Source organism: Heliangelus exortis, chromosome 8 (assembly GCF_036169615.1).
Source record: "Heliangelus exortis chromosome 8, bHelExo1.hap1, whole genome shotgun sequence".
In the NCBI taxonomy this organism is placed as follows: domain Eukaryota; kingdom Metazoa; phylum Chordata; class Aves; order Apodiformes; family Trochilidae; genus Heliangelus; species Heliangelus exortis.
In genome coordinates, this window is record NC_092429.1 from 25,439,685 (window position 1) to 25,464,061 (window position 24,377).

Sequence of the window (24,377 nt, forward strand, 5' to 3'; positions counted from 1 at the left end):
GTTTCCCAAAATAAATCCCATGGTGAATTTGCTAATGCCACCTTCTGCTGAGAATAAATTATCCTTTTAAATAACACAAACACAAGACACCCGTGAACAGAAACTCGCCTATTAACAGGTATCAGATTACCAAAGCTGTCAATCAGACAGCTTATTCCTCCCCTCAGCGTGCAAACCTATGAGGATATTTCCAAAACCACCGAATTACCTGGTCTAACATCCCTAAGAGCCTTGGTCTGCTACTCAGTCTCCAGGGAGGAAATCACTGGAGAAATCCCTGGGAATTTCTCCAGTGCACAGCTGAGTCCAAGCAGTGAGAGAAAGCTCCCAACAAACCAAGCACACCTTCCTTCTAATACAAGGCTTCTGTTACACACCAAAATTGCAGATTTCTCTCATTTCCCAAGTACACCGAGACTGTAGTCTAAATACTTGTCTGGCAAGTTTTTTTATGGGAAGGGAGTCGTTCCCCACAAGCTTAACTACTCCTTGTTCTCCAGTTGCTTCTGACATCCACCTTCGGTGGCTACAGACGGCACCCAAGGGTTTTCTCTGTAAATTTAAGTACTCATTTGTTCTCTGCTATCAGTGATACCCATCTCCTGTGGCTACCAACATCCATATCAGGACAAGCTCATCAAGCACATCCCAGTTCCTCTGCCATACAAGCCTGTCCTTTCTGGTCAGAAGGGAGCTCAGAGGGCTCTTGGACTCCCCTTCAACATCTCCAGTTCCATCTCTCTTGAGGTTTTAGAGCAGAGCTGTGTTGAGCCAGCCAGACACTGAAGGTGCTATGACTTAGGACAACCCCTAATTTATTGGTATAAAAAGCACTGGGTTCACTCTCCTCCCTGAAGCAGCCCAGGACGAGAAGGCACAGAGCAGGCTGATGGCCACTGGGACCCCCGGGTGTCACTTATGATCAAGCTGAAACACAGTGGTTTTGCTCTGTAGCTCTACAGGAAGACTGTGGTCTAATTCAGATGTCAGTATATATTTTTTAAGAAATAATCTTGAAATATGCTATTTGCACCATGGATTTTGAACTTTATTTGATGGTTTTCCAATTTAGAAACAGCAGTCTTTCAAAAAATCACTGTGGGGACAGAACAAAATAATAAAAAAACAACAAAAAAACCTCCCTGGCTGCTTTTGTATTTCTAGGTTTCAACAGAAACAGGTTTTTTGTTCAGTTAAGTGCTCTGACAATAGAAATTTGTAATGCAAATGCTCCCAGCCTCTCAATGAAAGCAAGCTAAAAAGCAAGGGTTTCACTTATCAGCACTGTTGCATCTGATGTGAGAATCATTTTCTAGAGACCCTTGCAGTCAATTTACCAAATCAGATTTTCTGGGCTACAGCTTGCATTTGCATCGATATCAGAGAGGAGGTGGAGAGAAAACTTTGTAGTTTTAGTAAAAAACTTTGGATTTGAAGAAGGTTAATTATGTAAATCATCAGCAGTCAGGGTTGAATTTTGCATTGTGACACAAATTTGTTTTCTAAAAAAATTCAGTGAATAGAAAGAATAAGTTTCTTTCAGGCACTGTTTTGTCTCTCTGCTGTAATGTTCTATCACTTCAGTTACCACTGGTTTAATCCATAGATTATCTTAACATAGAGGGAAAAAAAACATGGTTTGATGGAAGAAGCCTGGTTTTAAAGGTTGCTGTACATCCACATAATAAACAATTAGATATGAAGATAATTCAGATCAGAGGGATGGGTTAGTCTGCAGCAAGAATATGTGATATGATGGGCAGCCCTCAGATGAGCTCAGACTGGGTTGGATCTGCTGCATTTTCAGCTGCACTGCCAAAAGTGCCAAATGCCATCCTGACCAGCTCTGAGCTGTGGGCAGCTGCCATGGTGCCAGCCCACGATGGATGGGGCAGTAGGAATATCCTCCATATTCAAGCAGCCAAACTGAACAGGTGCTGCTGAGCTACAAATTCTGGTTGTATCCTTCTCACCCTGTGGCTCCCAAGGAGGTAAACTTATATTTACTTGAGTAACAGCTAGAAATTACAGTTCAATTCAGATGGTCCTTCATGAAAATCTTAATTACCAATGGAAAGATCCAAGAAATTGAATGTTTTCTAAGTTGCATTGTATATTAAAAGATTCATAATTGATGCACATTCAATGGAAAGTTAAAATTTTATTTGCAATGCTGGAGATGGGTTGAGAGAGGTTATTTCAAACGGGCAACATTAGGGTAGAGAGCTGCTCAAAGGAAGAGGTATTGCTTTATCCAATACCTGCCAGGGTACTGGAGATTCTCTCAATGACCAAACACTTCCATAAGAACCACCTGTACCATTCAAATTATATATCACTCACCAAGAGCAACATCTTCAGTGCATTAGACCTTCTTCTAAACTAGAATCTTCATCATCGGTTGAATTCAGCTTCGAACAAAAATTGTTGGTTTGCTAACAAATCTTTTCTTCCTAGTCAAAATACATTCTCCTGAGAATCTGGAAACATATCTGCATGTTGGTCCTAGAGGATTTACCCTACCTTAATGGCAGTGGAGGCAATCTGGATGTGGTGGAGCCTGCGCAGCGTGCTGTCCCTGTCAATGAAGTAGGAGGCTGCCAGCTGGTGCAGGGTCTCCAGAGTCACAGCAGAGCTGTTGGTGCTGGGATCACTTCCTTCAGACCTCTTGCTCAGCTTCCTTTTGTCCACAAAAATTGTGAGTGACTCCTCTCCTGAGCAGGGAAACAGAAAGCACAGCATTCAGCAGTGACATCTTCTGCAAGTCTCTTTGGCAAGCCAAAGTTTTCCCTGGCTGGTGCCTAATGTTTAGATAACTCTTCCTGATGCAGATACTTTGGTGTCTAAGCACATGCACAACAGATACTATTCTAAGTTTGATGGGTGTTGTTTTGGTTTGGTTTTTTTTGGTGCTTCATATAAATAAGAGCTATACAATAGAACACATTAATGCCTAAAATGCAATGGCACTGGGGATATGTCTGCTGCACTCAGTCCTGTTTACCAACAATACAGGGATATTCTATAGGCATCCAATTTAAATCATGTATAAGACATGCTTATTTCCAAGTTTACTTAAAACCTTCATTTTTAGTATTTAATGTTAGGCTCAAAGAAAATTAAACCAGTGTAATACTCGTTTCCTTCTTCTAAAATGTACCATACCTGGTTTCAGACAAGGATGCCTTGTTACAACTTGTTAAAAGCAATCCTCTGCTTTCCAATTGATTAAGCGATGCTAAGATGCCTGTAACTGGATATAAAATGTGTCTTAAACCAAATTTATGTAACTGAAAAGCATAAAAATGTTAATCAGTTTCTTGAAAAAGAGAGAAACATAAACAACACTTTCCTAGCTCCCAATGTAGAGGTGCCCTTCTGAAAGCAAAGAGAAGCTCCAACATCTTACATTGTGGATTTCTCACTTTCTCTTTAAAGAAACGTGAAGAAATACTATTGAATTTAGAAATTTTAATTCCTGGAGGATTATTAAAAACAGAACCAAAGGAAAATCATGCTTGTTTAAGTGGGAGAGTTCTTAAGAACTATTCCAGAACAGACCTACTGAGAATGTTAAAATTGCAACAAATTTTCTACATTTATTGTTTATTTCATGGATAATTTTTTTATGCATTTCAGGCTACATAAGAATTCGTTCATTTAGTGGAGTGTTTAGGCAGAACTCTTTACTTCAGAAAATTAACTAGAAAAGTAGTTCATTGACTCAGTATTTTCTTCTGCATAACTTATGTCTGAGGCAACTACAAAAACATTTTTCTCACTTTCTGAGCCTGTGCTTGGTAACTTGCATTCTTCCACATTAATCTCAAGAAGCAATGAATAATATCATTATACCTGTGTTTCAGACACTGAACAACTCCACAGAATGCCAATTCCTTGTTCCTGGAAAGGAAACTATCCTGATAGGAGCTGACTTGCCACTCGTGCTAGTTTCATTGCTCACCCATCTGCTAGGATGGCATTTTGCCCATTCAGAGGATGGGATGCCAGCTCTGGATGGGTTTACGTGACAAAAAAATATCGCTGTTGAGGATGTAGGATGAAAACATGACATCATCTTTAAAGGGAGATAGTCTTGGTGGTGAGCACTGCTTAATGCAGAATTCATGCCTCAGTGCAGGAGGCCACATCTGCTGACAAATTTGACACACAGCTACCTCGACTTGCAGAATTTATTTGTGCTTGGAGAAAGAGGAGTGTGCTCATGTTAATCAATATGCCTTACAGTGCTGCTCAATCTCTCACAAATTCAGAGGACAGTCAGGCCCTCTGGACCTTACACAGGCACGACATCCATTATCCAGGAGCCTCTTTCTTATCTAATTAGACCTATCAGGTTTGTTCAGTGTGTTCATTTCATCCTGGAAAGGAGAGTTGCTGCCCAGGACAGTTGACTGCTGCAGCTGAACCTACCTCTGTATTTATACTTCTCTTCCTGCAGTTTTGCAGGGGATTTTTTTTTTTTTCCTGCATGTAGTCATCAAAGCAGGGATTAATTGTCTGAACTCCAAAGAATCAGGAATTAAAGCAGCCTCTGTAGGGAACAGGATCTCCCCATTCAGTTACCTAACTATTCTGCTCTACTGAGAAAACATAAATTCACGTTTTATTATAATAAGTCTAATGCCTTGTTCTTTGAGAGTAATTTTCCATCAAAACCCCAGTCGAGGTTGCAGCATTTGTCGGCGTTCAGCTCTGTCTATGCAATAAACCTGTGTTCTCAAAACCTGTCTTGTTGGCCAGTATGAAAGATGTTCCTAAAATGAAAAGCAGTAGAATGGGCTGGAATTTGAGCCAGGGGCCAGGGATTTGTGCCCCTGTTTGTGGAGCTAAAAGACGCAGTCATGCCAGAGCAGAGAATATCAGAACTCACAGTGGTAAATACTGTGTCAGTGACCAGTTCAGGCTGTGCAAATAAGGTGCAAAACCTCAGCAGGAGCTTTCTCTTGATTTTTTTCCCCCTTTTGCAGAGGTCTTGGCTGGTGCATTTAGAATAAAGTGATTTCTGCAAGCTCAACTGGCTTTCCACTGAAAACATAATGAATTATTATGTAAAAGAAAGCAAGCCCTTAATGTAGAAAATATCTGGGAAGTAGAGAAAAAAAAATTGAGGTTCTTTCTATTTCTTTAGCCAGTGTGCCACCCTATATTACTCTGATGTAAACCCTTTTGATTGTATTAGTTACTAGTACAGACAGTAGGACTGCTTCTATTTTTAACAGAATCCTGGTAAATTTTATAATTAAAACAGAGTTCGTTTAATTTTCTCCCATCAAAACCTCTTGTTCTCCTGGAGGCAGCCAGCAGAACTGCAATAAAAACTCCCATTTGGAAAAAAACAAAGTGGAAAAAGACAGTGTTTGGTGTTGCTTTGTTTTGTTTTGGTTAGAAAATGTCAGGACAGTAACCTTTGAAACCCACACACACCCTCCAGCAGGGATCACATCATCCTATTATCCCAGTCCTGCCTGATCCCGTGCTTGCCGTGGCAGTTGCTGGTGGGTGCATTTTGGCAGGCAAGATCCCCGAGCATCCCCGGCCATGAAGTTCCCATCCCCCCTTCCCTGACAGATACATTTTATTTTTCATGTCCTGTAACCCGGTTGAAATGATTTGGAATGTTTACTTTGACTCAGATCACATCAGATTATATCTCCCAAGGTTAAGCACAGGCACTGGAGTGATGGAGCTGCATTGTGTTTGCATGGCATCTCAAATAAGACAGTGTTAGCTCATCACTGCTCTTCACAGGCACTACTACTGAGTGCAACCAGGTGCAGTTCAAAAATACTTGTTTTTCAAAAAGCATCTTCCAGATTCTGGAAGTTTTTCATCTGTCAGAGCTGAGCACTTGCTAGAAAAAGTGGATTGAAAAACAGAGAACACCCCCAGGCATTGGTACTTAGGCATCCCTGTCACTGCAGAGCTGGATCAGGGCTCCCCTTCAAACCCAGGACTCAGGGATTTGTAAAGTAACATCACTGATTCCTATTTAATTGTGGAAGATAATTCAAATTTTAAGTTAAATGAGGAATAATGAGGCTCATGCCAGAAAAGACTCTTCTGTCACATTTGAAATGTGGATGAATCTTGGTTTTTTGTTTGTTACAGTCTGTCACCATGAAATAGGCTAAGAAGATATCCAAGTATTTGCTAAAAAAACAAATGTGATTTAGAAACCTATTCAAGGTTAGGGATTTTAAGAACTGAAAAGGATTGACAATGGATATTAAGAAAACATGGTTATTCAGCATCAGCTCCACACTACTGTGCTTCCTGCAAGCTCTGACAGCAACATTCTCTCTACTTCACCAAAATCAAGAGTCAGTTAACTTCATTTGCTCAAGTTTGAAAGAAATAGGACAAAATTACTTGGCCATGATCACAAAATAACACCACACAACCCACTGATTGGCTCAAGAAATTAGCAGGATCACTACACTGATGCTTTATCACCATGTAGCTGCTGTCACTGATATTCATCAGGAGATTGATATTCATACTGCAGACTGACCTCAACACAACATACTTATGTCTCTGTAAACCCTGGAATTTGCAAGATTATAGCTTAGCATATATATTTAATTCTTTCTAGGTTTATATAAACATATTTTCCAGGATTTTTATTTTCAGGTAAATTCCTGTGTTAGGTAAAATATTCTACCGTCTGTTTGTCAAAAAATCAAAAGTAGGGAATAAAGTAAGAAAATCTAGGAATTTACCAAGTCTCAAGACCCATCCATAGACATTTAGATGTAAGACTCCAAAACAACAGATTATAAACAGCATTCAGAAAATAGAAATTAATTTTGTGTGCATCTTAAGAATGTCTTTAGGAATTATTTAAATAAAAAATATAAATCACCATCATTTGCATGGTAGGACTGGAATAGTGCTGTAACAATTGTAACTAAAGATAACCATCTATTGAAGGAGTAAATATATTTTGTTATACATAATAGTATATAGTACATAATATTCATATGATTCTCTGCCTCTATTATTGAGAAATTGTTTTCCTGTAACCACATCTGTGTAATTATGAAAGGATCCTATGCCTTGATGTTTCATATTTTCATCTGTAGACTGGGAAATGGTAAGAAAAAGTAGTGATCCAAGCAGTTCCCATCCCTTCATGTCAGCAAGTGAGGAAATGGTAATAAAAGGATAACACTCAAAGACAGATATATCTGAGCATCATCAGCAGATGCTTACTTAGAGCTCTATCTTCCTACACATGTATCGGTCTTACAAAGGCATAAAGGTCTTTGGCCTATGAACTCCTCAAAAGTTTCTGATTACACAGAACAACTCAGATGCAATAGTCATAATTTGTTACAGCAAAAAAGTATGATAAGAAATTAAAAATTGTTATGCCTTCATTATAAAAAATAGCTTAGTGCTTGTGTAAAAACCCATTCATGTATGGATCACAGAATGTACCACTAGGGGTTTACCAGGTTATTTTCCCAAACTGAAGCCCTGGTGGATGTGCACAGATTCAAAAACTATATGAATTATTGCTAGGCCAGATGTTGTACCATTTCTGTGGTTCAGGTGAATAACAGTGCACATTAATTCTATATATACCATCTGGTTTTGAATTTGAAATTCATCTTCATTGAGTAAATAGGGAGAGAAAAGAAAGAGAATAGATTTTTTGCATTTTCTTCTTCCCCTTAGCATCCATAATATTTAATGCTGGAAAATTTACATGCCTCGGAGTGAGCATTTGCAAGTCTGAAGCCAAATTTTCAAGTTTCCTTCTCACATCAGTCATTAGGACTGGAATCTCCCTCCCTTGTTTGCCAATAGTTTTTATCTTACCTTGAAAGAAGTGTTATAGAAAACAAAGGTCATATCAGCAGCTTGTGTAAATGATAGGAAATCCTTCAGAATTCATTGAGATTCGCTGCTTTACACCACCTGACAATTTCTTCCATCTCTGTATGCAGAGTAATATACTGCTCAAGAATATTAATCAGGGCCAGAAAGTCTGACCCTCTTTATTCAGTACATAGACTAAGCAAAGGTGAAACTATCAAACTCACTTGCAGAACGGTAATCAGTGGAGAGGAGAATAACAGGAGTCTGGGGTTAAGCTGATCTGCTGATGCCCAGTAAGATTGCCTGATAGAATGACAAAACTGTCTTTTTTTCTTTTGGTTTTCAAAGCCTTCAACATTTCCATTTAGCCAATTGCCTCAAAAGGTTGTAGTTTCATAAGAAGCCTTGGCAACCCTCCTACAAATTTGTTTATTCAGAACAGTTACCATGTTTTCAGATGCAAGGAGGACTGATCTGCATGTCTGCTCTCTTCATCTTGCTAAGCACTCCAGCTGCACTCATGCCACCCAAAAGCCAAGGAAAGGGCCCTATTATTTCACTGCAGTATGTTATTTATCTGTAATTTCCCTAGCACCAAGTCTATTGGCTTGCTGAGCAGCCTTTTACATCTATGTGTAAGAACAGCACTAAAGTGAATGCCTTTAAAATGAGATCCACTGATAATTTTCATCCTCCTACACAGTAGTGTCCTAATGCTTCACAGTAACTTCTGAAGCTCAATGCTGCATGGTTTGGTTTTGGGGTTTTTTGTAAATAATTAAAGTGTAGAGCAGCTAATGCTCCTGCAAGCTGGACCTTCATTGCATCATTTTGTATGCAAGCAAAGAGAAAAGTATAAATGCAGAACAAAAGGAGACAAAATAATACTGTGCGTTGCCTCTCACTCAAAGGAAAACCTTCACTATTTTTGAACTTCTAGTTGAAGGCTGCTAAAGAATTTAGAAATACATTATATGGAGTCAGAAAATAATCTAGGCTGGAATGGATTTCTGGCTGTCATCCAGTCCAATCCCCTTTTCACAGGTAGTCTAAATGAGATGCTTATGGGCTCATCAAGTGGAGCGTTCTCTCACCTTCAAGGATGGAGTTCCCTTGCATGATTCATCTCTTGCCTGTCCCCTAAAGCTGTTCTGTCAGTTTTAGCTGGCTTGTGTAAGTTTGAAATTGTGCTTTTGCAGAGTATGTGTTGCCTCAGCAGAGTGGAGGAAACCTCCTCACCTCCCAACCACTGCCTGGACCAGTACAGCATCCCCATTTGTGCACAAAATTTAACCAAAATAAGCTCTCCTTTTTCTGTTTGACACTGCAGATGGTCAGTGCAGAAGCAGAACAATTTGTTTCTGTGCCTAAGCACATGAGCTGACCTGTGAATCCAGTGTCTGCTGTGCAAACGTGTGCTTGCACAGGGTCCCTTCCATCATGCAGCTTGAAGCTGCTCATTATGGACATTTGGCTTATCTCACAAGAAGATAGGATTTCCATAAGAAATAGAAGCAGTAAGAAATGTCATTTTCCACATTACCTCATGGCAGCAGGAAAAATAGAACTTCCCTACGTCCTCGTTTCAAAATGCCCTTGAGGAACATATTTCTCTGTTTGTGAATAAAGACTTGGGAACACATCACAAACAACCATGTGCAAGAGTTCCCTTTACGGTCAAAAAGGGATATTCATGCAAGCTAAATGGTCACAGAAACACACAAATCTTCAAAATCTTACTACGGGATCATTCGTTTGCCAAGCTTGTCTTTATGTCCATGAATACAGATGGCTGGGGATTCATTAAATAAAAGAACTATGCACACTCAGTTTGGTCTCTGCTTTTAAGGAGCTATGTAAGTGACAAAGCTTTCAGAATAAAGCAACTTGTAATTAAAGGGAAAGTATGAATACATTATAGAAAGGAAAAAAAATCTAATTTCATGTTAATAAAGTGTGGACAAGCATCTCTGGGTATCCCCATTCAATCTAGCCCAAAAATATGAACTAACACATAGAGGAAAATACAGGGTTATTAGCTACCTCACAAAAGCATTCTTAGAAATTACTAATTCCCTGCAATTATTTTAATTGAACGTATTTTTTTAAGTATTCAACATCCATCCAATGATAATGGAAGGCAGCAGGTGTGCATGAAATCATGCCTAAAAATTGAGGCCTGGGACCCAAATCAAAACCCATCAAAGTTAATACAAAAACTCCCTTAGACTTCACTGAGCACTGACAGAGCCAGAAGTAAACACTCTCTCCCTGAGAGTGGAAAATTTTTGCAAGCATGTGGCAGATACAGCATTTCAGGGCATATGTAAGGCAGTCTGAAGAAGGATAAGAAAAGGATACCCTTCCCCAGTTTCCCTGCAGCACATCCTGTGGCTCTGGGGAGAATATTCACTGTTTAAGCTACAATTTTCTAATGTCTTCAGATGAACCATCCTTAAGTTTTACCTGCCTAAAAGGTGTTAAGTCTGCAGCTCTTTTGTGATCAGTGTGGTAATGCTGCTTTGGACTTTTGAAGAGCATATATTCTTTTGTTAGATTGTTTCTCTAAGTTGTTAGGTCCAATTTCAACTTGAAAATTAACTTCATCATATGTCTATTAGTACTCTAAGTTATGTTAGTTAATAAATAGCAAATAGCTAATAATACTAAAAAAAACTTTTTTACCATTGGATAATCATTGCATTAGGATACACGTTGGATATATCTTTAATTACTATGTTTTATATTTTAAGAAAGTTTCTTTATCTTCTGTAGTTAGTTTACTGTTCAGATGTGCTATGTGCTGTACACACATGAAAATATATGGTCATTTATAAAAAGTGTACTTTTTGGTTGGAATATATATAATAAGTAATGAAAATAACTTCTGGAAATTTTATTCCATATTGCTGGTCAACACACGTAATTTGTTCTTAAAATCCTAATGGTGATGGATTTGCTGTAGAAGCACTCATTCCCAAAATAAAGATAGGGGTTATTTCTATATTATTTTAAATAACTGCAGTACGACAGAAATTCACCTTGTTTCTGGAACAGTCTTTTCCAAAAGGGAGCTACTCTGAGCTATTTCAGTTATAGATCTCAGATATCAGCCAAAAGAGAATAGGAACGCTGTCATTTCTTTAATATATGGTAAGAATTCAGTTATGAAATGTATTAACGAGAACCATTCCTCAGGTGAATAAAGGATTTTGACAAGACTGTCCTGCTGGAAGGATACTCAATCACCAGAATTATCTTTAATTTAATCACCCACCAGGGGATAAAACTGCATTTCTAAAATGTCAGTTCATTTTGTAATGCCTAGATGGGTAATCACAGGCACTAATTATCTTTCATTCGGAACAATTTATGCTCTCTCTTGAACATTAGACCTCTTCACTGGATTTCTTCAATCCATTTGGTGACTGGATCCCAATTATATATCAGGCTACACTTTCCAAATTAGTCCATGGGGATTTAGAGCTGAAGATTCCATTAAGTTAATAGGAATCACATGGCAAAGCCTCATCATCCCATTTTGAAACTTTTAGTACTACTGGTTAAGTGGAGATTAGTCCTAAAAAGGGGAGAGTGACAACAAAGGGGAAATATTACGGAGTAGTATAGGCAAAACAGTTTAGAAGTCTCCTAGATGAAAAGATTTGCTGGAAATTATTGTTACTGGTTTTCTTACTTCATCTTTGCAGTACTGTAACAGACCCAGGTACCTGGGTAATCTCTTATTATGTAATTTGATGTAATCTCACTCTCCTTGATGACCTCTTGGTGCAGAGAAACATCACCAGAATACCAGGAGTATGTGCACAAGGGACTCAGGTAAAATACCTCAGTCATAGCAACTGGATTTCTTATCTTTTTGTCCCTACAGTTGTTTACACAGAATCAATAAAGTTTATCAGCAGAATAAAGAGACTTGAGACTTGTAGGCAAACCCTGCTCCCATACTTTCAAGACCACCCCTGAGAGAGTTACTCAGCAGAGATGCTCTGCAAGGAAGGAAACACAGCAGCTTGACAGAGAAATCAGTTGTAACCAACAATTTCAGTTCCATCATGCCAAACTCGAGCACAATATTTCCAAGCATTAACCCTACCTCCCAAGGTAGCTGATAGTAGGAAATGTGTCCCATATTTCTTGATAAGGTTTTCTGTGATCTGTTGAAGGGTCGGGCGGCGTCCAAGTAGCCTGATGTTACGGAAGAATTCGGGGGCAAGTGGCAGTGGAGAGCCAAGGAAATTTCTTCTTTCAACAGCAAGATTGTTTACCTTCCAGCGGCCAAACTCCCTGAAAAACAAAGCAATTCTCATTCAGAAATATGTCATTCAGACAAATGTTCTTCATTTGCAAACTACTCTGCTCTGGTGACTAGCTGGCGGCCACTAGCTGGGTATTACAACAGGGACTGACAGTGCTACTCTGTCATGTGTTACAGGCACAGGACAGGCTACGAATGTTATTTATTAAAGTGGAGGCAGTACTCCATAACAAAATCATTGTTCAGAAAAATAATAAAATAAAAAATAAGCCACTTAGGATGCTGCTGTTCCTATTCTTTATGTTCAGCCCCAATGCCAATAGAGCCCCTAGAACAACTGCACCTGTTAAGGATTGAAACCTTGTTAATAATTTCCCCAAATTTTCACCAAATGCAACAAGTGTGTTCATTAAGAGTAGGCAGATTTCAAAAACAGGCCACGTTCTATGTTTTCTGATAATAAGTCACACATCTGTGACTTATTTCTGGCTAATTTGAACAAGTTAGAAAAAGACTGTTACACCACATTTATGCTCACTATGATATTTCCAAAGTATTCTGTACTTTTGTCTTCTATTTTGAGGAAATTTGCAGATAGTAAGTCCAATTCCTAAAAGCAGATGACTGCTCAGTTGCAGGAATTTGAAATATAAAGGAATTTGAAAACTTGTCCCCTCTCCATCTCCAAAATAAATTGATGGTAGCAAGGAAAACAAACAAGTCAATTACACACCAATAAACACATCTTTTATTAATTTACTTCCTGACTAAGATACCAGATAGAGTTATTAGCAGAAGGACTCATTGTCCTTAAAATCTAGGGAAAAATTGCAATAACTTTGCTTTTGCAAAGTGCACCAACAGCTGTCAGGGGTTGGATTTAATGATCTCAGAGGTCCTTTCCAACCCAGCTGATATTTCTATGATTTTTATGATTTCTGTTTTGGTTACAGACCTGAGTACTGTAAGAAGAAAGCCCAAGGCAACCTGTGAACTGTGGTTTACCTACTACTTTGTAGATTAATTTGTATAGCTGTGTCAATTAAGATTTCTCTTTGATAAGACTGTAGAAAAGCAAATATAGCAGAGAGCTTGAAAGACACTGCTGAAGGTCTCAACTAAATACAACATAACATTCATTTACTAGCTCAGATTTAGGTGACAATTTGGTGCAGCTCCTATGAATGGCCTTTCCTCTCATACACATTCTTGCAGATGCCATTTTCTACCAAAAATTAATTGGAACAATCATAGTAGAAAGAGCATTATATAACTTACCTGAAATTTAATGCAATTTATCAGTAGAAAATATGAACCTAACCAGATCCCTGCAATTTCTTAAACACTCAGCACATCACCAGAGGGCCTAAACTAGTTTTTTTATTTGATAGGGGTGGAGTTCTTTCAATGCAATTGTCAGCTTTTAAAGTTTTGTCTCAAAAATTCCTCTCACAAGGGAAATTGTGGCTACCCCATCCCTGGAAGTGTTCAAGGCCAGGTTGGACAGGGCTTGGAGCAACCTGGTCTCATGGGAGGTGTCCATACCCATGCAGAGGGTTGGAACTGGATGATCTTTAAGGTCCCTTCCAACTTGATTCATTTTATGACTTGATGATTATGTGATTCTACGAAATCTAATTTCCTTTTAAGAAGCTATAAAACCAGTAACCTTTTTTTCATCCTTTATGAAACTATTACATATTAGTAGAAAGAGATGAGAAAAATTATGTATTTTTTCTATAAATTAAACAAATATTAATTGAACATATCGATCACATTACTGCAGGCACTGAAAATGGTGAATCACCCTCCGTTGTAAATGTACTTTTCAAGTGAAAGAAAAAATAAATAAGAAAAACAGGTTTTTATTTAAATTCGGCATTTTCTGGGCATAATTAGGTTTTTTCCATTTGAATACATGAGAAAATACAGGTTAATTGTAGTTCCTGAACAGATCACCAAGACAGAATTGCTTGCACAGCAAGAAAAAAATACAGGCTTTGTAAAGTAAAATTTTCATTTTATACCTTGATGAAATCTCCTCAAAACTTATCTGACTAATTGTCTATATGAAAATGTGGATCAAGCACAATAATAACAGAAAATCTGTAATTCTTATAAAATCTGCTGCTAGCCTTCATTTGTTTTTGATTGTCAGAGTTTTTAAAGACAGAGACCACCATAATCCTATCATCTACCTCCTTTTGAATACAGTCAAAGGAAATTCAACAAATGGCCCTTGCTGAAGAAGAAGTGTCTCTTTGAAAACTATCTCATCTGGACTTGAAAGATTTTGCTGAAGATTGCTCAGATTTTCAACAATCTGTTGTAGTATTTAACTGCAGAGACTGCATTTTATTTTCAGTTTGAATATTGTCAGCTTCCATTCCCAGTTTTTAAAGCTTTTAATATATGGCCAGCAGATGTAACATTTTTCTAAATATTACCTACATTATGTATAACTACTTCCTGCTCTTTTTTGAATCTCCTTTTATCCTTGGACTAAGTTAATTGCTTTCTCTTTTGTTTCTTTCTGAACTGTGGTTCAGTTCCTATGTCCTACATCTCTCCTCTAAAACTGGCAGAAGATATCTTGGAAGAGAAGAGTAGGTTTGGTATGGTCACGTCCATACTAAACTCAGTGTTTCCAAGCTCAGATCCTCCTGTTCTACTACGAGTCCTATACCTGCTGAATCCAAGGACTGAGTTCTTCCAGCACTGTGACAAATTTTCAAGGCTTAATTAATCAAAGTTGAGTTTCACAGTTTTTGCTATAGAAAGATCATTTTGGGGTATCTTATGTCAGAGAGAGGAAGTAGACTAATGATTTTTTTTAAGGTTTTGGCATTATTTTCTGATGCAGAGCATATGAATGGAAACACTTATTAGTGCAGCAAGTAATTATCCTTTGAAATTCACTGCTGGGGAAAGAAAGGGAATAGAATTTGGAAGCCTTTTTTTTTCCCCTAGAAGATCACAGTTTTATAGCTCTGCCACAGACTGAGCTGAAGGTTCTAAAGAACTTACAAATCACCTCTCATATTTTCCTGAAGTCTTTCTAAACTTAAGTCTTTTGAAATATGGAAAAATGAAGACCTAAACCCACTAGAAAATAGGAAGCTTAATTTCTGAAGATAGAAGAGAAACACAGGGCACAAAAAGTGAGCTGCCTGGCTACAGGAAAGTGATACCTAGATGTGGACAGACTAGAAGTCACTACTAGCTTCTGTAGCAGGAAAACTGAGGAAAGATTTCTTACATTAGAAGTAACTGGGTTTATGAGAAGCAAAACCTGGACTGGAGTTCAGAGTAGGATGTTTCTTCTACACTATTTCTAGCATGTTGAGTGAGGTTTTCACAAACACTTTGTTGGTCCATGAGAGTTATTAATAACTGCTCACCTGAAATTGGAGCTAATTTTTTTTCATTTCAGAAATTTCACTACAAGTAAAATTGTATCCTTATGTTCCTTTTATATTACATGTTCATATATCTATACATATAAATTCACTTTCTTCTCTTTATTCCACCTTGTAAACAGTGGTATATTCTCTCCTGTTTCCTTTTCCCCTCCTTTATCCCACAGTAAAGCCCAACCTTTACCTGTTTATCTTGCATTCATTCTCTCTAACACAATCTCTCCAGCCCTCAATGATTTTTCTACCAAATGTGCATTGTTCTCCTTTGGAAATCATATTCCTGTCTCCTGCCAAAGGCAGAGCAGCAGCCCTGACAGAGTTAATCATCTTCTTAGTAGAGAAAATGTGGCCTTCCAAAGTCACTGGAGTACCATTCATCAGAGGAACACCTCCTACAGAACAGCATAGCATCAGTGCTGGCTGCTGGTCAAGAACACCAATTATGCACTGAATGCAAGCACTAGCAGTACTAGTAACTAGCAGTTACTCTTTCCTTCTCTTCCTTTTCTTCTACTGTTTAAGAGCCAAGACTAGCAGCTGTCATGGCGCTATCAAGAACCTAAGATTTAATAGCAGGTGGTACCCCCTGTGCTGCCCATCTATTTCCAGCATGAACAATATGTTAACCATTGGATAGAGTTCTTGAATGTTCAGGGCAAAGCAGGCTGTTGAGAAGGATGATGGCTTTGAGTTCCTGGGATTCTGAGAGAGGAAATAAGTCAGTCTGGCTGCTAGGATGAAGCCTATAATGGAACCACATTATTATCACAAGTAGTGCCAGAGGCCACGGGCAGCATCCTCTCCATCTTCCAACATAGCAGAACCATGGGTTTGAATGTCCTACCAAAAATCTGTTTCATGGCTGGTTGGCCAACACACACACCAGAGACCTGAAGCACAGTACTGCCAGTTCTGACCAGCTGTACTGCATGCATTGCACAGCCTCTGCTTGCTGAATGGGGTCTTCTGCTATTTGTTCTGCTTAGAGAAAGTTAGGTTGAAGCATGATCAGTAAGGGAATCAATGTGGGGTAAAATCAAGCATAGTTTAAAATACAGTTTTCATTTCAGCAGTTTCTTTTTTTATATTCTTAGTGTTTCTTATTTGTGTTGCTATGCAATGACATTTACACGAAACACCCCTTATTGGAGTATTGCACAAGCTGTGGACATGTTTTCAACTTGAAAGAAACTTCAATTGCAAGTGGATCTAAAAGTAATCCTTGGGCAGTAAGCCAACAAGTGTTGTCTATGTCTCTTGAATTTGAAGCTATAGATTTTTTTCAAATTTGTATATAAATTATAAATTTTCTTCTACCACAACATTTATTCAATACATTTTAAATCATATGGTATGGAGAGGTATAGGGAAAACTCTATATTAAACATTTACTTGATGGAAATAAAAAAAAAAGCCATTATCCTTTACAATTGTAGTGTGTAAAAGATTTGAAATGGGAATATAAGCTCTGATATTTCAGATGATTACTCAGAACCTATGGAGAGTTTTTCAGTGGGTGTGATGGATTCTTTTTAACCCCAACAGTCTCTCAGCTGTACAAAAAATGGGAGTCCAGGTAAAATTACCAATGTTAGGCTTCTTGTGAAGCAGTATTTATATCAGTTAGTGTTTAATGCTAAGAAATACGAGTTGGTCATAGTTTGGAGAGTACTCTTGGAGAATAAACATCACAAAGTTTTTAATTCTACAAAACTCTTCCACGTTCCTTTCGTTTTTCTAAATGACACAGCTCCACTCTTGGATGGTGAGAAGGAGGCTGCTGGAAATGGGCTGGAATGACAGTGGGCTTCTAAAGCCAATGTTTTCCATGCAGCTGCAATTTAGCCTGCTGGTAGAACAGCTCAATAGGAAAATATATGCTGGTTTTCTCTTCCTACCTTAGTTAAAAGCCTGAGGATTTCTTCTGTGACCATAGCTTGGATAAGATCAAGAGGATATAAAATGAAACTATGCTGGATTAAGCTTAAGAAAAATGGCAACAGAATTTTATATTGCTCATTATTTGTATCATCCACTGGTCTGTGACTGAGGCTCATGTGAACTGCCAGGAGCACAGACATAAACCAAAGATGAACTCAATGATCTGGCTCTGATAAGGGTTATCAACCACATTTCCTCTGTCCTGGGCAATGCAAAAGCTATGTATAACTATAGCTGTGGTGGAAAATTGTATGCAGGCTAATTCTCCAATAGGAGACAGGCTCAGAGTTGTATATACACTACTTTACAACTACACAACATACCTACAGGTTTTATAACAGGATCTCATAGCAGCAACATCTCACTGCTGCTACATCCTTGTAGCAATATTCCAACCTTGCCATCTACCTACCAGCATTTCTACAACAGTAGCACACAAGTATGGAAAGTATTTATTAGCAGAAAAACATGAATAGATTGGATTTTAAGAAGAAGATTCACTCTGATGTGGAGAAAACAAGAACTGGGTGATAACCAAGGCTGTGTTATTCACAGTTTGTCAGGTGAAAAGTTTCACTGTACCAGTACATATCAAAGAACTTCCCATGTTTATTAAAATTAGGAGAGGCTTCATGGATTTGACTGTACCTGCTTCAAAATAAACAAGAAAATCAGATTCTTCTTCCTTTTCTTCTTGTCCTGACTAAGGCAAACAGAATCAAACCAGATTTTTTTTTAGAGATAAGGAAGAGAGTTGAATCTGTGGAAGTGTTTTAGTGCATGAATCAACACAAGAAAATAGTTTGTGAATCAGCATAAAGATCCGTTGGAGGAAATACAACAGTAAAGTATTCATTGATTCAGTTTTGGTGGATACTCCTAGATGAATCACAGTGGAAACACAAACTGCTAAAATTCTTCATCATAAAGTGCTAGAGTTCACAGTCCCAAAGTCTTTGAAACATCTTATAACTATTTTTATAATTTTCATTTTAGAACTACGAAAATGATCAAATGGACTGGGCAATCGAAAGGAATGCAGACAAAACCAAACTGTGACAAATAATTTCAAATTTAAATTCAGTGCTTCTTATTCACCCTATTTCTCATTTGGAAAACTGACATTTAGTAAGGCTAAGAATATAAACTACTGTAATCTGACATGACCTCCTTCTGCCCTGTGCTCAGAGCAGACCAAAAAGGTTTATGACCAGGCTAGAGTGGCAGGGAATATGAGCTCTTAAAACCTTTGTAAACTACTTGTTTGTTTCTGGGATGTTACTGCTGATCAGTATTGATTTAAGCTCAGTGCCATGGAGGAACCAAATTCCCATCTACAGAAACCAAAGGCTGATGTTTCTCCCGTTTGCCTGGAACTGGAAGAAAAGGTATCTTGAATGTTTGGTTTCAAACAAAATATATATTCTCGATATATTTCCAAATTAATACTCTCCCAAAGCTTTATTTACCACACCAGAGTTGCTCCTTTTCCACTGAGACTTTGTATAAACTTAAAACATCTCCTATAGTATAGATCGTCTGGCTCATTATCTACACAGATCATCAGTTTATCCTTCCAAATCAGAGATTTTTTTTGTCTCCCATTTAGTTCTACACCACTCCTGCAGATTGAGTGCCAGAAATACTATTTACAGCCCTGACAGACCACAGCTACTTAACCTGCACTTGATTTTCTAAAAACAGTTGTTTCTCCTAACACTTTGCAATGAGTCTGGCTTTATACCAGTCTAAATCTCACAGACACAGGCCTAAATACTGGTTCGCTGTTGTGAAATAGAACAACCACACTATTGCTATTTGCAGCAATTCAAATTGTTGAAAACAGTAGAATGCAAACAAAAATATTTTCTGGAAATAATTTGCTATGTTATTTGTTTATTTTTAGCTCTTGGGGGAACATGCTGCTGATTTTTGCATCTAAATGTTATCCTTCTATATAAATGTTTCATTGGTAGCAGGAAACACTCAGATCGCTACATTCACACAAAAATAAAGTCAGAGACTTTTCTTGTGCATACAAAATTGTTTCAGTTATATTTTCTACCACAACAAAGCACAACTTTAGCACAATTGTTTGTATTAATTCCAAAGTAAATTCAGAGCTTTGGTTTATTAAAAATTGTCCTAGAGGTATTCTGTTTTTTCCAGTGGTGTAAATTGCTAATAACTCTAAAGAAACAGGACCTAGGACTTGTATGAAAGTGGTCAGGTCAGCTTGTAATACTCCTTATAATATATATGTTGGAGATTTTGTATGCAACTAGACCTGTTACGAAGCTCAGGCTACATTAATAATGTTAAATAAAATGCTTAATTTCTCTACAGAAACCAAATATGAGTTTTCTTAATGAATGAGAATGCATTATGACATTTCTGTGCATCTGCATCCATTTTGTTATCCTTCATAGCACCTTTGTCGAACAGGTATGCAAGAGAAAAAAAAAAAGTGATTGCAGAAAATTTCAGTGGGATATAAGAACCAGTGGGAAATAAAATATTATATATAAAGTCATACGATTATTGTATGCACCATATAAATTATTTTTAATACCACAAGTATTGACAAAGACTGGCAAGGAGGGAGGCTTTATGTACCCAACAGACGCAGGAAAAAGAACTGCAGAAGACAGACATCTTTTACAAGCAACCAAGAAGAGCAATAGATGGCACATTGTCATGGTTTGGGCAGTGACAGAAGCTCTCTGTTGTTCCCACTTCCCTCCCAGAGGGAAGGAGGGAATAAGGAAAAAGTTGAAAAACCTTGAGCACATAGAAGGTGACCTGTCTGGGTAAATGCTGTCCTTCTCTGGTGAGGAAGCAGGCAGGAAGCAGGCAGGCAGGCAGGCAGGAGACCTTAACCCAGCTAGTACATCAAGCAGAGGAAAAAAACCCACCAGAGGGCTCTCTTGGGAGCCATGTTATACTGAGCAACATGGGAAGGAATTCTCTGATTCCTTATTATAGCTGCAGCATTAGCAGTGGTGTTCTGGTGTTGCTGGTGGTGTTCCAGGCAGGGTTTTTCTATCCTGGTTCTCTCAAACCAGGACACCAATCCTCAGAAACATTTCAGTTGTGCTCAGGATGACTCAGCCTTTATGCTAACATGATTGAGCCTGTTTGGTATTACTACTATCTGTATTATTAGTGTCATCACTGTGCTGGAGCCAACAGCATCATCAGAAATGGTGGCTTGTTAGTGTCAGAATAGTGCCATGCAAGTGCAGCTGTATGCTGGCTGGTGCCTGGCCAGTTTGCCAGGGTCAGAAGCCTTCTTTTCTCTCTCTTCCATTTTTTTCTTCAAATGGAATCAGTGTAAGCTATGCGAGCCAGTTGCAGTGGAGACATAATAATTGAACTTAAATCGACAAAACTATTATTTTTTTATATTCTACGTATATTCCAATTTGAGGTTGATCAGACACTATTTTCAGATTATTGCCCACAGTACAGCAACTGTGCTGAGGGCCTGTTGTTCTGGCTTCTATTCTGCACTGAGCTTAAGATAAGGCAGTCCTACATGAAATTAAAGTCCTTTCCTAGAAATGATGCTTAGGAAGAAATAGAATGCAACATGGCTGTAAAAATCTAGAAACAGAGCCAAGGTGAACTGGCTTTCCAAGTCATTTGCCCAGCAGACATGATGTCATTTTTTGTCCAGCTTCTTTGTGTGAGGAGCAATGCTACAGAGTTATGGAGGATTCTATTTTGGCCACAGTAAATTTAACCTTAGCTATTAATGTCTTGGCTAGAATGGTTTCCAACTTATTGCAGAACATGCCAGCTTTGCAATGCTGCCATGAAAAAATACCAGTGCACCTCCACACATGCACTGCTCCTCATAAATCAAGATTACATGATAAATATAGTCAGGTACTTTATATATAACAACATGTTACCTAAAATAAAAGAGGTGGGAGGATAAATGAACTAACCTGTATTGTAGTTATGAACAATGGCAATGCAAATCAATATAAGCAGGGGCAAGTGATGAGTTACAAAATCTTGCCCCTCTGGATTGGCAGCTTTAGTACAGTTTAATGTGGCAACAAAGAAAACATTTTTACCATCTGATGCTTGGCCTGTGGCTAGTGTGAAGGGATCTCCAACTCCAGTTTCCAGGGTAAATGTATGTATCACACAAATTTTTTACAGGAGCAATCTAATCAACATATTCATAAGTATTCTCACTGAAAACATTGCAGCAAACAGTTTCTCTTCCTGTCTCAGAAAATGTAACCAGTGGAAAAAAATAGACAGGATAGTAAAAAATCCTCCACCAAGCTAAACACTGCTTTTATGCTGCTTTTTTGTTGAGCTGGCAATGGCACAATGCTGGTTTGTAACAAATATCACCTGCATTAGCATGGAAATCACACAGCCATCAACCTCTTGAACCTAGGACCAGCTGAAAGCACATCAAAACTGACAGCTATCAGTAGAAAATGAAAAGCCAAACAGCACAGAAACAGAAATCTCCCTTCCATGGGACTACTTGCCTTACTTTTCTTTTAAGAAGTTGTTAGCACACAACTAAAGCTTCAAAGCACAACCCCCCTTTTCCCCTACACATCAGTTACTGCCCCACCTGGTAGAAAGAGACAGAGGGAGACATTTCTCATTTGATTTTCTGGCAAGAGTTCAAGCACTGAGTCATGAGATTAAGACAAGTTCTTAGACAGATAGAGTAAAATTATCATCTTGATTACTCCTTCTTTTTTGCTCATCTTAAACCTGACATAGACTGAATGTAGATGAGACAAATAAATGCCCTCGATATGAAGAATTTGGAAGCACTCTTTTATCCAATAACTCTGACACAGCCGTGAATCCTTCTTGCATCCTTTCAGGAGAAAATTGACCCAGCAACAGCTGCACCATAGGAACAAACACTTTCTTCACCTCTTTAACCTAAATAAGATCACAAATATTCGCTGCCAAATGGAGACTATTTAAATGCTAATTGGGACAGCAGGTGATTTCATTTCCTCTCTGATTTTTCCTTGTAACAGAAATAAAGAGTTGCAGCAATCCAAGTCTTTTTTTTTTTTTTTTTTTTTTTTTTTTTTTTTATAAAATGCTTGATTTTGTTGTAACTGTTGTTCCAATGCAGCATTGCCGTATCATGTGAAAATTAAAACAATCACTGAAACTGAAGGTAATTGCAGAAAAAAAATATTCTCCTAGGAGTCAGCAGCCCTCATTGAGAGGGCTTTAAACTAGACTTGAAGGGGAGGGGGATAAAGCCAGGCTCACAGGAGATGAGCCCAGGGATGGCCGCCTGTCTGCCATCCCACTCAAGGTGGGAATCAGGAATAAAGGAGGGGTGGTAGCTGAGGTTGTGCCAGTGTTGCAATGTCCCAGTCTGAAGTGGAGTCTCCTTCCTTGGTGATATTCAAAGCCCCCTTGGATGCTTTCCTGTGTGACCTGCTATAGGTGCGTGCCCTGCTTTGGCAGAGGGGTTGGACTAGATGATCTTTTGAGATCCCTACCAACCCATAACTTTTTATGATTCTATGATTTATATCTATGTCATTCTAAAGTTAATTTACTGAACCAATAAGAAGTTTCAAAGTATAAAAGGTGAAAGTACTTTAGCCATTATAACTCAAACATTTTTCATATAAATGATAAATTTTAATGTTTGTTCTCTCTCTGGTTAATAGCTTAGTATACTTTGGCTTCTGTGAGAAAAATAGATCAGAAAACTTAAGAAAAACAAAAGTTTTAGTTTTGAAGTGGAATTTTTGTAGCCTTCTGTATATATAAACAGTTCTTTTACAACATGAATAGAGGGAGAAGATTTTTGCAGGATAAGTTAAGACCTAACCTTTGGCTTCCCGTCTTCTGCTTTGCCACAGAAACTCTGTAACCCCAGTAATCATCACGGAGTTCAAAAACTATGTTCTATGCATCAGCTAGGATTCTTTCCTGCTGCAATTTGATCTCTTAGTATCCATCTATTGCCCAAATAAATTATGAAATATTTGTGTATCTTTCTACAGGAAGAGTGATTGCCGTTTTTTATCTGAAAAAAACTCAAAAAAAACCCTGAAAATTTACCACTCTTCTCTTTTTTCTTCCTTGAAGTTACAGAAAGAGAAAAAGTTGGTTATAGGACAGTAGTTATACAGGTTGTCCTTCATGCATGGCCTTGCCCTTACAAAGTAATCAGTTATTCCTGTGTAGTTTACAGGAAACTTCACAATAAAATCTTGATTTGCATGAAGTGTTTTTCTCTTTTGGTTCTTGCTCAGGTTATGTTATTGCACTCTTCTACTACCTTTTTCAATAATTGTCCGAAGCATGACCCTGTGAATTACTAATTTTGTTTACATCACTGCTACAAACTACAGTGATGTCTTGACAAAAAATATAGTGATTTTACAAGTCATAAAAATTCCTACAAACAGTGCAATTATTACAAAAACCGGTAAGGATCATTTCAGGTAAAAGCAGGTGATTCTTTAGAAGTTGATGTCCTCAGAAGGAAGGAAAAGAGAAAGCAGGGTATCTTTTTCAAGCTGGAGAATTATTTATTAGGAAACTGTATTTCCAGAGTTTCTGCAGAACAGCTGCGGGTCTTTAATAAACTGGAGTTGTAATGATATCCTGCCCTTTCAGTCCCACAGTCAGTAATTCAAATGTGCCTGTAACTCAGAGATGATAGCTCCTCTGACAGCTGGAGATAGGGTGACAAATAGCTCTTCCAGTTGAGACATTGACATAATTGAAATGTGCTGCCAGGGGAGAACAAAAGAGAGAGCATGGATAACCAGCAGCAAAACCCACATGAAGGGTACAGTCCTTCCTCTGCCCTGCTTTTACTAGCACAGCAGTTTTAGACTGGTCAGGTCAGCTGTGATAATTGT

General features: G+C 38.2%; 1 protein-coding gene across 2 annotated transcripts in view; it reads right to left on the reverse strand.

The window, feature by feature from the left end:
- LOC139799275 (BMP/retinoic acid-inducible neural-specific protein 3) overlaps positions 1-24,377 on the reverse strand; it is a 191,464-nt gene that overhangs the window by 75,378 nt on the left and 91,709 nt on the right. For both annotated transcript variants that reach the window (XM_071751096.1, XM_071751097.1), the window contains exons 3-4: positions 11,966-12,156; positions 2,524-2,714 (exon numbers count right to left, since the gene is read on the reverse strand). In XM_071751096.1, coding sequence (XP_071607197.1) covers positions 2,524-2,714; positions 11,966-12,156 — 382 coding nt within the window. The remainder of the gene's footprint in view (positions 1-2,523; positions 2,715-11,965; positions 12,157-24,377) is intronic.